Genomic DNA, 13,089 nt, shown 5'->3' on the forward strand with positions numbered 1-13,089 from the left:
GTTTGATTCCCCCCAACAGGACACACATGCTCAGACTGGCATGCCGCTGCCCTGCCCGCACCATCGCCCGCAGCGAAGAAAGGGGAGACTAGAACGGGGCGGGAGAAGATGCAGCACAATGTGACCTCAGCTACGAAATAAACGTGAGGTTCACACATCACAGGGAGAAAGGAGTGGGAGAGAGAGACAGAGGAGAAGTGGGTAAGGGAAACGGGGAGGGGAAGACGCAGAAGGGAGGCATCGGAGGGGAGCTGCCATCTCCAACACGCTGCAAAATCACCCTCTAGCCCTCATTTCTTTTCTTTTTTTTAAATGTATTTTTTATTGATGTCAGAGAGGAAGGGAGAGGGAGAGACAGAAACATCAATGATGAGAAAGAATCATGGACCGGCTGCCTCGCGCCCTACTGGGGATTGAGCTCACAACCCGGGCATGTGCCCTGACGGGAAATTGAACCCAGGACCCTTCAGTTCACAGGCTGAGGCTCTATCCACTGAGCCAAACCAGCCAGGGCAGCCCCCGTTTCTTAAAACTCCAACTTCAACACCCAGGCTCACTCCCAGGAGTCTGGGCCCCAGCAGTGCTTCCCTAGTCCAGGCCCCGCCCTCGGCCTGGCCTCTGAATTCATCCCGAGACCTGGCCTGTCAGTGATGTCATATCCCACCCGCCGGTCTGACAAAGTCTGTCACTAACGTGACTGCAGCTACAGAAAAGCCGTTTTCCTTGAGCTCCCCCAGCCAGCCAGTCCAGGCAGTGCCTCCTCTACCTCCACAGCCTCTCTTACACCCGGCGTGGCTCAGGGGCTGAGCACTGACCTATGAACCAGGAGGTCACGGTTCGATTCCCGGTCAGGGCACGTGCCCGGATTGACCAATGATTCTCTCTCATCACTGACCTTTCTGTCTCTCTTCCTCTCCCTTCCTCTCTGAAATCAATAAAAAAAATATTAAAAACCTGTTCCAACTCAGTGATTATGTTAGAAAGGACACTATCAACTACTTTATACTACAGTATTATGATTAGTGACCTCACTAAGAGGGGAGAGCACTTAACCCCCCAAAATGAATAATGTGGAATTTCAGATACCATCCCCCGTGGGTGGGGCTGCCGGTGTCCCGGGCACCCCTCCCCGCTCCTCACCCTCCATGGCTCTCCTCCTACTTCTGCAAGAGGGGCCGGGTGGCACTCAGCTGGGGCCAGGACGTCTAGCGGACACGTGCGTAACGGCCGGTCATTCTGGAAGGGGGCAGCTGGCTAGCGAGCTTGGGGTTTTAGAAAAGCACTGGTGGGGCCCCAGCCGGTGTGGCTCAGTGGACAGACCGTCAGCCTGCGGACGGAAGGGTCCCAGGTTCGATTCTGGTCAAGGGCGCATGCCCGGGTTGTGGGCTCGATCCCCTTTGGGGGTCAGGAGACACCGGGTCAATGATTCTCTCTCATCATGGATGTTTCTCTCTCTCCCTCTCCCTTCCTCTCTGAAACCAATAACAATATTTTTAAAAAAGCAAATATATTTTGGGATCCGTGAAGCCGAGCTCTCTGACTGGCCCTGGACGGGACCACAGCACTAAATCCTTCGGCCAACGCGCTTCAGGCCGGCATTTCGGATGAAAGGACTCCTCCCTGAACCTAATGTCGGGAGACACATCTGGTCCTTTCACTGCTCACGCCCTTCGCTCAGATCCCGGCTGCGCAGCGCCAATTCTGGGGCAGTAACAACAGCAGAGCCCAGGTCCTTTCAGGCCACCCACGTAGCTTCCAACCCACAGGAGCGCACCCCTCCTTTTCCCCTTTGATTTAAAAAAAGGTGGGGGGAGGAAAGAAGAGTGCTTAGCCAAAGAGCAAAAAAGAGGGGAGGGGGGAAGAGCTGGCGTGGCTCAGTGGCTGAGCGTCGACCTATGAACCAGGAGGTCACAGCTCAATTCCTGGTCAGGGCACCTGCTCGGGCTGTGGGCTCGATCCCCAGTGGGGGGCGTGCAGGAGGCAGCCAGTCAATGATTCCCTCTCATCACTGATGTTTCTATCTCTTTCCCCGTCTCCCTTCCCCTCTGAACTCAACAAAATTATATTAAAAAAAGAGAGAGAGAAAGAGAGAGAGAGAAAGAGAGAGAGAGAGAGAGAGAGAGAGAGAGAGAGAGAGAGAAGAGGAGAGGAGAGGAGAGGAGAGGAGAGAGGGGACGATGGCAGCCCGGCCCTCAGGACTCACCACTTGCTTCTGCTTGAGGGGCTTGACACAGAAGGTCCCGTCCGTGTGCTGCAAGGAGAACAGGGCGGTGATGACCAGGGCGCAGGCCAGGCAGCCCCGTGTTCACTGCGACTCCTCTCAGCTGCACGTGGCCTGGGGGCCCCGCCGTGGGGACTGCAGGCTCCCAGGGCGGGCAGGGCCTTTCCAGGTCTGGTCTGACCCTTCCCTTTGGGGGAGAGGAAAGGAGGCCTCGGGGTGGAAGGTCGGGCACAGGTTGGTGGCAGAGCTGGAGCTCGGCCCCGCGCAGCCCCCAGTGTGGTGACCCCCCACCCCCACCCCAGCACCAGCCTCTTGGGCCAGCGCCACCTGCTGAGCTCAGGCAGCCGGGACCAGGCTGCCCGTCCTCCCGGGATAGCTGAACCTGTGAGGGAGGCCCCGGAAAGCCACTCACTCACCTTCTCGAAAGTGCCCAGCAGCACGTGGCAGTGGCCGAAATACTCTGGAAGGAACGAAGGCACAGGATGGAGAAGGAAACCAAGCGACACACCCGCCGCCGCCGGTCGGCCCTCCCCGACTCCCCGCGGCTCGTGCCATCATGATGGGCGCGTCATGGAACCCGGTGCACCTGTCAGCCTCGGGCCTCGGGAACAGGAGTGGGGGAGGGAGGTGCAGACACTGCCTGACACCCACGGCGGCCTTGGGCCCCCCACGGGCAGTGTGTCGGCAAAAGAAGACACAGGGTGTCCATACCGTCTCCTTCGTCCACCACGGCATGGACCACCAGCGGGTAGACCTCTCGGTCCAGATCGAAGCCGAGCTGGCAGGAAAGCAGAGGGAGGAGGGACAAAGGAAGCTCATGTTGCCATGGCGCAGGGCCCGTCGGAAAGGCGGGCGTGGCCAAGGACCGCATCTCTGCCCTCTGGCGGGGTGAGCACCGACCTAGGAACCAGCAGGTCACGGCTCGATTCCAGGTCGGGGCACACGCCCAGGTTGTGGGCTGGATCCCCAGTGGGGAGCGTGCAGGAGGCAGCCAATCAATGATTCTCTCTCATCATTGATGTTTCTATCTCTCTCTCCCTCTCTGAAATCAGTCAATCAATCTATCAATCTATCTATCTATCTATCTATCTATCTATCTATCTATCTATCTATCATATAGGCTCCCAGCGTGGGTAGGGCCTTTTTAGATTCTATATGAATCTAAATATAGATTCTACATGAATACACACACACACACACACACACACACACACACATTTTAAACGAACCTCCTCTCTGCTCCTCCACAACTTCGTCACTACCCATGTCCCGTTGAGGGACGGCCGCCAGTTTCTCTTTAAAATCTCCTGGAGGCACAGGCGTGTAGCCTCCCGGCTCTTTTCTCTGAGCTCGGGTTTCTTGAAATGCCCCGGGCTAGCGGGCTAGTTTGGAAGAGGAAAGTTTCGAGGTTGGGCGCATCCTTTCGGGTGTGAAGGCGTTACAAAGCGAAGGTGAGCATGACCTCTGAGCGCCTGGCAGGCAGTCCCTTTGCTGCTGGCCGTGGTCCTAAGGAGCTCCCGAGCTCCCGGGCCCATCCAGGCCCCATGGGGAACCTGCCCGCGTCCTCTCCCCCCAGGGCGGCTCACCTCCTCTTCGGCCCACTCGGAGGGGTCCACGGTGTGGGAGGGCAGGCAGAACTGCTGGCACACCCCGCGCTTGTAGTGCACCGTCTCCGACTGCAGGCTGTTGTCTTTGGGGATGTAGCTATCGATCCAAGTCGGGAGCAAAGCAAGAGTCAGTGTGTGGCCCAGGCGGCCCTGCCATTTCCTCCCTCACGCCTGCTCTCAGTCACCCACGGGCGCCGGAATGAAACCGACGGACCAGATCTGTCACCTACGTCCTCGGCTTGGCTGGGGAATGCGATTAAACTCGTCTATGCAGCCACCGGCCACCAGGGTCACTTCACAGGGTTCCAACAGCATCTTAAGGACCTGGAGGCCCCGCTGCCACCTGCCACGGCAGCCACATGGCACAACTTAAAGGGAAACGGGCAGAAGTGGGGTCTCTATGCCCAGCCAGCGTGGCCCAGTGGGTGAGCATCAGTCTATGGACCAGGAGGTCATGGTCCGATTCCCAGTCAGGCAGGGCACACGTCGGGGTTGTACCTCGATCCCCAATAGCGGACAAGCAGGAAGCAGCCGATTAATGATTCTCTCTCATCAGTGATGTTTCTATCTCTCTCTCCCTTTCCTTCCTCTCCAAAAAATATTTTTTTTAAAAAAAACAAGTAGTGCCCAGCCCGTTTGGCTCAGTGGATAAGAGCGTTGGCCTATAGACTGAAGGGTCCCAGGTTTGATTCCGGCCAAGGGCACATGCCTAGGTTGTGGGCTCGATCCCCAGTAGGGGGCGTGCAGGAGGCAGCTGATCAGTGATCCTCTCTCATCATTGAAGTTTCTATCTCTATCCCTCTCCCTTCCTCTCTAAAAATCAATTAAAAAATATATATATATTTTTTTTAAAAAGAAGTAGGGTCTGCAGGAGAAAGTCCACGTTCAAGAGCCAGATCTCGCCTGGTGAGCGCATGAGGCATGGGACCTGAGCTGGCCGGGGAGAAGGCGGCTCCCCGTCCCGTCGTACCTGGCGATGCCGTTCTGGAACTCCTCGGTGGCCTGGTAGTAGATGGTGATGGCCACGCGGGCGTCGGTGTCGAAGGTGAACTCCACGTTGTAGTGGACTTTAGCTCTGCCGGCCTCGGCCCCGGGGGTCTTCACCTCCTCGGTGCACCTACAAGCACCAACCTCAGCGTTTGGCGGGCAGCAACCAGCATTTACACTGTATCCCTTTTTCAAAACCTTAACATACTGTGGGCTGCGCTCCGGTCCTCAGCCTGCCCCCCGCCCTCCTGGGGGTGACGGTCGAGGACATCACTGCCGCAGGCCGGGTGGGCAGTATGGCTGATACTTCACGGCGCGACAGCCAGCGTCCTTGCGCCTTTGCCCGACTTCATTTATGTTTACTTTTCATCGGAATCGAAGGTTCTAGTCACATAGTTGACATGGTTTCCACTCCCCGTTCCGCCTCTTCAAACCTATCTTTCCCCCAGGGAGCCCGAGCCTTAGCAGAGGCAGCATCTGCTTAAAACCGACCCTGAAGCCCTCGCCGGTGTGGCTCAGTGGATAGAGCATCAGCCTGTGGACTGAAGGGTCTGATTCCGGTCAAGGGCACAGGCCCAGGATGCCCAGTAGGGGACGTGCAGGAGGCAGCCGATCCATGATTCTCTCTCATCATTGATGTTTCTATCTCTCTCTCCCTCTCCCTTCTGCTCTGAAATCAATAAAAATATATTTTTAAAAAACACAAAATGACTGACACTGTCTCAGGGACAGCACAGAGAAGGCATTTCAGGGACAATTGATAACGATGATGGGCTGGAAGCAGCCGGCCCTGGGCACTCTGAGTGTCTGGGCGTATGAGGCTAAGAATAAATTTAAAAGTAAATATAATCCGTGAATAAGGACTTCTTATTCCAAGTCCAGATAGCTCCTCTTTCCACAGGCTTGTGGAGGCCTCTGCGAGATTCACTTTCTCTCCCAGGAATTCTCCTTTTAAAAGAAATTCAGCCACATGGCCGCTGCCAGGGAAGGGGCCGTGCCCGCCCTCCCGGACGACGAGGTGAAGCCCAACAGTCTCCACGCGGAGCCCGTCCTCAGCGGGCGCGGCCAGGCTCTGGGGCCGGCACCCCGCTCCGCGCGGCTCTGCGGGGCGGGCTGCAGAGGAGGCTCCGGGAGAAGACAGCGGTGAGTGAAGACCCCTGGCCGCCCTCCCTGGCACGGGCCTCCCCGCCTGGCCAGGTGAGGGGGCAGGCCCAGGCCCGAACTCCGGGAGGACACGGAGAGCCGCCACGGCGCGTGGACTTGCTCCCGGTCACAGCCGGTAGAACCGGGATTCGATTGGGCGTCAGAAGAGTGAGACTCGCCCAGCTGGGGTGGCTCAGGGGTTGATCATCGACCTATGAACCAGGAGGTTGAGGTTCGATTCCAGGGGAGGGCACAGGCCCAGGTTGTGGGCTCATCCCCAGTAGGGGGCGTGCAGGAGGCAGCGGATCCATGATTATCATTATTGATGTTTCTATCTCTCTCCTCCTCTCCCTTCCTCTCTGAAATCAATAATAAAACTATTTTTTTAAAAAAGAGAGATTTGGCTGCTTTTCCCATTCCATGAAGCTCACCTGAGTCAGCGTTCACAACGTGGATCACTAACAAGAACGCCCGCAAGTACCAAACGCAGTCGCAACCACCAAAGGACACACACACACATACACACACACACGCGCGCACACACACACACACACACACACACACACGCCCCTCTACTGCATTCATCCCAAAGGTTTTTCCCTCTGAGCTGGGGCGACAGGGCACCAGGCCCGCAGGTGCTCCGCTCAGAGGCCACGCGGCGCCTCGGGACCGTGGGAACAGAGAGCGAGGGAGAAGCCGGCCGCCTGCGCAGGGCCCGGTCCTCCGTTCACGGCCCATCAGAGGCAGCAGAGGCCTCTGGGACGAGCGCCAGGGGCTCTCCCGGGGCCTTCGCGGTCCCTGGCTGCCCGGGTTTACCGTACACTCTCCCTCAAGGAGCAGATGAGAGGAGACACAGTAACACAGTGAGCTGGGAACTGCCTTCAGAAGATGCATTCTCCAATGCGCCCCGTACGGTGCCGATGCTTTGTGGACAATGAACGATTTTTGCATCTGATTCACAGAAAACCTACTAGGCCAGCGGTTCTCAACCTGTGGGTCACGACCCCTCTAACCCTTCTGGCGGTCGAACGACCCTTTCACAGGGGTCGCCTAAGACCGTCCTGCACATCAGATAGTTACATGATGATTCATAGCAGTAGCAACATGACAGTTATGAAGTAGCAACGAAAATAATTTTATGGTTGGGCCACATCATGAGGAGCTGTATTTAAAGGGCCAGAAGGTGGAGGACCACTGTCCTAGACGGTGTAGCCCTGCCCCAGCGTGGCGCTCCGGAGACAGCCTCACTCCCTCTTGCAGCGGCTTCGGGGAGCGGGGCCCACCGTCCACTCCGCCGGGGCCTCCACGGGGTTCTGCTGACGATGGTTCTTTCACTCAGAAAACACGGCCGACAGCACCTAGTTTTATGGATTCGATCTGATTGCTGATAATTCACATGCGTGCCCATGGCCCTTGAGAAAACACAGTCAATCTAAGCTGTCACATGTGTATCCAACTACCCTCTGTGGGAACCGAGGAGCAACATTTACTTCCTTCATTGATACATTAAACACGCATCCTTTTAAACCTGCCAGTAGGTTTTTCTACTTACAAAGCAACACATGTAGGGTGCCCCCCCAAAACGTATACGCACTTTGAATAATTATTCATTCCAATGGGCTAAATCTGAAAAGAAACATCAATTGAGCTATCAGAAAAAAGGGTGTCTACATTTTTTTGGGGGGGTCACCCCGTATTCAAGCAGAAAAGTTGAAAAACACACAAAAAAGTACAAAATCCGCTGTCATTTCACCTCTCAGCGATTTAGACCGAAGCTGACACGGCGGGGTCTTCCCCGTGAGGCATCAGTCCGTCCAGGCCCGGCCCGCCCACCTGCCTCGGTATCTCCGCGCCGTCTCAAGCTGCACACACGACTTTAAAGCCTCTTTTCCACGTAGAACAACGTGGCGGACACTGGTAAAGCCGTGATCGGACGTGGCCTCGCACGGCAGCGATAGAGGCACCGCTCGCTGGAATCAACCCCATATTCCCCCCTGGTTTCTGCTGGTTTCGCCTCGTGTGTGTTTGTGTTTTATTTTTCTGATATAAACGTGGTGAGTGCCTGGGTCCTGCATTTCTGCATGCTCGTTTGATTCCTTCCTTAGGACAAATTCCTAGGCCTGGAATTTCTGGATCAAAGAGTAAGCATACATTTTACGAATATGTTTGCCAAACTGTTCTCCAGAAAGCGGGTTCTGGTTTCCTCTCCAGAGGCTTTTATCCGGGGAAGCTGGAAACGCCGTCAGCCCCGGCTGTGGCCCACTTCTCTCCACCGCCCCCCCCCTTCCACCAAAGGAATTTAAAACAATTTTCAAATACGCTTAAGCAAAAAGGAATTAGGGCAGCAAAATCCGACACAAATGCTAGTCTATAGTAAAGCCAAAATAAACGACTTTGGGATTAAAATAGTTTTCTGGAGCAGCACGTGAATCATATACATTTGCACAGGCACGGGGAGTGAGCCCTAACTCCTCCCGAGGGTAAAAAAATAAAGACCAGTCCTTCCTTCCCTTTGCCCTTTCTCCTCCACACCCTCCAAAAAAATAAAAACAACAGAAAAGGGGGGGAAATCCAACAAAGGCCTTGTGATCTTTGTCTTCCAGTTAGAATGTTACCCGAGCCTCAGTTCTCTGTCACAAGGTGCAGACGCATGTCATTCTGTGTCCGCCAGTCTTTGCCTGGAGCCTGCCTTCGTTATAAAAGTGAGACGGCCCAGCTGGCGTGGCTCAGGGGTCGAGCACTGACCTACGAACCAGGAGGTCACCGTCTGATTCCCCGTCAGGGCACACGCCCGGGTTTTCGTCTGGGTCCCCAGTAGGGGGCATGTGGGAGGCAGTCGATTGATGACTCTCTTTCATTTTGATGTTTCTCTCTCCCTTCCTCTCTCTGTAATCAATAAAAAAATTGTTTTAAAAAAAGAAGGAAGTGAGACTCTGGGGGCTTGCCGAGAGGGCATATTCTTTCCACACAGCGTCAGGCGTAAATACGGCAAAGGATGTTGTATCTGAAATGAGCCCAAATCTCAGAGTAATTTGAATCCCACAGGCCTCAGGCCCAGGATGGGAGTATATACAGCGGGGGTTCAGCCAGGTGAGCGCATTCAAAGCCCCCCCCCACCCCGGGGGGGTTGCCAATCAAGACTCAGTAATTCTGAGCCGGCTTCCCTTTGACCTTTAACGTGGTGTTCATCAGTTTCCTTTCCTTCACGTTGGCCTCACGTCAGCAAAGTGCCCCCTGGTGACCAAATGTGGAACTGCTACTCTGTGTGTGTGTGTGTGTGTGTGTGTGTGTGTACACATACAATATGTATGTACCCTAGCATATCAACCATATCTCCCAGATATTTTTAAAGCCGTTCTAATTTCAACTACCCCTACAAATGCATTCACATTTTTGCTGTAGAAAATGTGGTCACAATGCATATGAAATGGCAGGATACCTGGTTTCAGTGGTAAATTACGGGGCAATTCCCAGGAGCCTCCAAAAAGGACATAGCCCATTCATAAAAATAAATAGCTTCGGCAAAAAGCCTTTTAAAAATTACATGATTTGCTAGCATTGCTCTTCGTCTCAGGCCCGATCGCGTGCAGCGCATGCCCGATGTGGCTCTGGGAGCACCTTCGAGCCGGTGCCCATCCTGTGGCCTCCCCCATCTTCTTAGTTTTCTTTTTTCTTTTTGGTTAATCCTCATTGAGGATATTTCCCACTGATTTTAGAGAAGGTGGAAGGGAGGGAGGGAGAGGGAGAGACAGAGAGAGGAACTTCGATGTGAGAGAGACACAGGTACTGGCTGCTTCCTGCATGTGTCCTGGCTGGAGCCAGGGATCGAGCCTGCAACCCAGGTGTCTGCCCTTGACGGGGGAGCAAACCCTAGACCAGCGGTTCTCAACCTGTGGGTCGCGACCCCTTTGGGGGTCAAACGACCCTTTCACAGGTTTCGCCTAAGATCATCGGAAAACACATATATAATTACATATTGTTTTTGTGATTCATCACTATGCTTTAATTATGTTCAATTTGTAACAATGAAAATACATCCTGCATATCAGATATTTACATGATGATTCATAACAGTAGCAAAATTACAGAAATGAAGTAGCAACAAAAATAATTTTATGGTTGGAGGTCACCACAACATGAGGAACTGCATTAAAGGGTCGCGGCATTAGGAAGGTTGAGAACCACTGCCCTAGACCCTTCGGTGTGCAGGCCGATGCTCCAACCACTGAGCAACACCAGCCAGGGCTGCACAAATACCGTCTTTACGTAGAAAACAGGAAGCCCCACATGCCAAAAATCTGATTCCAAAGAAAAAGAAAATTATTTTAGGCAATTTATAATTAAAGCAGAAAAGTGCTCATTTGGTAGGTTAGCAGGCGTGTACTATTTGTGGCAAAGAATCAAATGATAGTTACTATGGTGACCAACATCTGGAGTCATGTGAACACATCATTTACAGCCCCACATACACCCTTTCCTTGGCAGGTTTTAGGGCTTTTGTATTTAAATTTCAGTTCCTTCTATTTGATGCCTGGCTGTTTTCTCCGCTTTCTCTGCTTCCTCTCTTCTCAGAAGTGTAGTGTGTCCACAACTCAGCAGAGGGTATTTTTAGACTCACGCTGCCGTAGAGCGTTTGCTTAGATCAGTGTCAGGGGAGGGCAGTGTTGTCTCTGCTTGGATGCCGCAGAATGAATGCAAATTTGCCTGTTTAACCAGCTGCTGCCGGAGCAGGCGGCCTTGCGCCCGCGGCGGACCAGCACGTCAAAGGGCTCTATTTACAGCAGAAAAACCCCCTTTTCGCTAAGTTTCCATCCAGTCCTCCCGGAGTTCACCGCCACAGCAGGAAGGTGATCACAAAGCTGACAAGACACCCCATTCCCCAACCAGAGGCGGGAGGGGGACCCCAAGAGGATGTCGCAGGGTGACCTCAACACCGAGATGCTGAGAGACAGGTCTGGTTACCAGAGATCCGAGACGGCGGCCCCTTTAGAGCCCGTGACACCTCCGCTGGGTGCCCTGGCCGGACACAGGGCCGGTGTCATGGCTGTGACCTCACACCGAAGGCTGACCTTCCCAAAACATCTATCTATCTATCTATCTCTATGTATTTATTTATTTAAAGAATGTTTCCTGTTTCTTTCTTTTTCTTTTTTAAAATTGATTTCAAGGAGGAAGGGAGAGGGAGAGACAGAAACATCAACGATGACAGGGAATCATCAATCGGCTGCCTCCTGTACACCTCACCCTAGGGATGGAGCCCCCAACCAGGCATGTGCCCTGAATGGAACAACCCTTTCACAGGGGTCGCCTAAGACCATCCTGCATATCAGATATTTACATGACGATTCATATCAGTTGCAACATGACGGTGATGAAGTAGCAACGAAAATAATTTTATGGTTGAGTCACAACATGAGGAACTGTACTTAAAGGGCCAGAAGGTTGAGAACCACTGCACTAGACTCTGAGTACTGTTTTGATGACAAATGAAACGTACGCGACTTCCGGTTTCCTCACGGACAGGAAGCCCTCGCCAAGATGGGGACCCCTCCCAGCGGGACAACAACACCCCCCTCCCCCCACCCGTGCTTGTACAACAAAGGCCCTCCCCCGAGCGCTGTGTTCAGATACAAAGGATGTTGCCCAACACCCGCTCACTTCGAGCAGCGCCCAGAGGGACAGAGCGCTCTCCGCTCGGCAGACCAGTCATCATTTCCGCCCGGCGAGTTGGTAAATAATGACTAACGGCCAGAGACGCCACCCCTTTCAGACAAGCCCCCCATTCTAGACGCTTCTGGGCTGCATCTGGTCAGGAGACGCACCACCCAGCTCCCACACAGGAACCGCGTGTAAGAGACTGTCAGACGCCCGGCGCCGTGTGTAAAGAATATGCGCAGAGAGGCAGGCCCGTGTCAGCCAAACGATGCATTTAAAAGTAGACTGTGTACATTCCCCCCAAGAAGCATAGTAGGGCTACTGTATTCTCGACGGTGAATCCCAGGACAGGACACAAATACCCACGGTGTGTCGTGGTCAGCGTCCAGCCCCAAGGCTGAGTTACGTCACTGGGGTGCTCTCGTCCCGTGTCCCACCCCTGTCCCTTCCCTGCCTCCCACCTGAGCTCTCCGCCCCCCTCCACTCCTGTCGCCGACCCCTCTCGGCCCATCCCTGAGCCGCGTCCTCCAGTCCCCTCCCCCCCCAACCCCCGTTCCCTGCAGCGGCCTCGGAGCGGCTCTTCCTCCTGTTACTGATTGCCTGCCCGCTCCGAGAGCCTGGGCTTCAGATCATCTTGTTTTTATTTTTATTTTTTGAGAGAGAGCAGGGGGAGCGGGGAAAGAGAGAGGGGGAGAGAGGAACACTGATGAGAGAGAAACATCGATCAGCTGCCTCCTGCACACCCCTTACTAGGGATCAAGCCCACAATCTAGGCATGTGCCCTGACCGGGAATCACACCAGTGACCTCTTGGTGCCTGGGGTGATGCTCAACCCACTGAGCTACCCTGGCCAAGCTCAGGCCATCTTCCAGGGCTTGTCAGAGGTGACCCCAGCTCATCCAGAACGAACAGGGTGTCTGAGCGTTAACCATCTGCTTTCCGAGACTCAAAATCGCCAAGTGCCAAGTCTGAACACAGCACGAAGCAAAGACGGTGCAGCGGGCAGTGATTCCCCAAGAGGCACCGCATGGCTCCTGGGTCTGCGGTCTCAGCCTGGCCACGCTACCAAGATCCTGGTTAATCATCTGCTGAGAAGGCACAGCCCCGCAAGTCAGGTGCGAGGCCCAAGTTCAGCAAGAGGATTGATTCAGGGCCTGGCTCAGTCTAACGAATAAATTATGGGAAAGGAGAGGCCTGAGGGGCAAACCTGACCGACACCGCCGCCCACATGCTCAAGGTCGCCATCCCCAGGAGGACGTCACGGGCGATGCTGTACCTTAGGGAGGTCGTTTGCCTCTGGTTTCTTCCCCCAAATCCATCACCTGCTCTGACGACGAGGGAACACCCGAGACCCCAACGGCGGGCGGGTTCCACAGAAGACTAGCTCACGGCAAGCGCAGCCCAGATGGTCAAGGTCATGAAAAGTCACAAAAACCTGGGAAATGGTCACAGAATGGAGGAGCCATGACAACCAAA

General features: G+C 54.4%; 1 protein-coding gene across 1 annotated transcript in view; it reads right to left on the reverse strand.

The window, feature by feature from the left end:
- Window positions 1-11,000, reverse strand: part of RNF157 (ring finger protein 157) — a 37,166-nt gene extending 26,166 nt beyond the window's left edge. The window contains exons 1-7 of the mRNA XM_015559213.1: window positions 10,921-11,000; window positions 4,799-4,945; window positions 4,055-4,171; window positions 3,808-3,925; window positions 2,933-2,999; window positions 2,638-2,681; window positions 2,204-2,251 (exon numbers count right to left, since the gene is read on the reverse strand). Of these exons, the coding sequence (XP_015414699.1) occupies window positions 2,204-2,251; window positions 2,638-2,681; window positions 2,933-2,999; window positions 3,808-3,925; window positions 4,055-4,171; window positions 4,799-4,945; window positions 10,921-11,000 (621 nt within the window). The remainder of the gene's footprint in view (window positions 1-2,203; window positions 2,252-2,637; window positions 2,682-2,932; window positions 3,000-3,807; window positions 3,926-4,054; window positions 4,172-4,798; window positions 4,946-10,920) is intronic.
- Window positions 11,001-13,089: the final 2,089 nt, after the last annotated feature.

The sequence above is a fragment of the Myotis davidii genome, unplaced genomic scaffold, assembly GCF_000327345.1.
Source record: "Myotis davidii unplaced genomic scaffold, ASM32734v1 scaffold274, whole genome shotgun sequence".
Lineage (NCBI taxonomy): Eukaryota > Metazoa > Chordata > Mammalia > Chiroptera > Vespertilionidae > Myotis > Myotis davidii.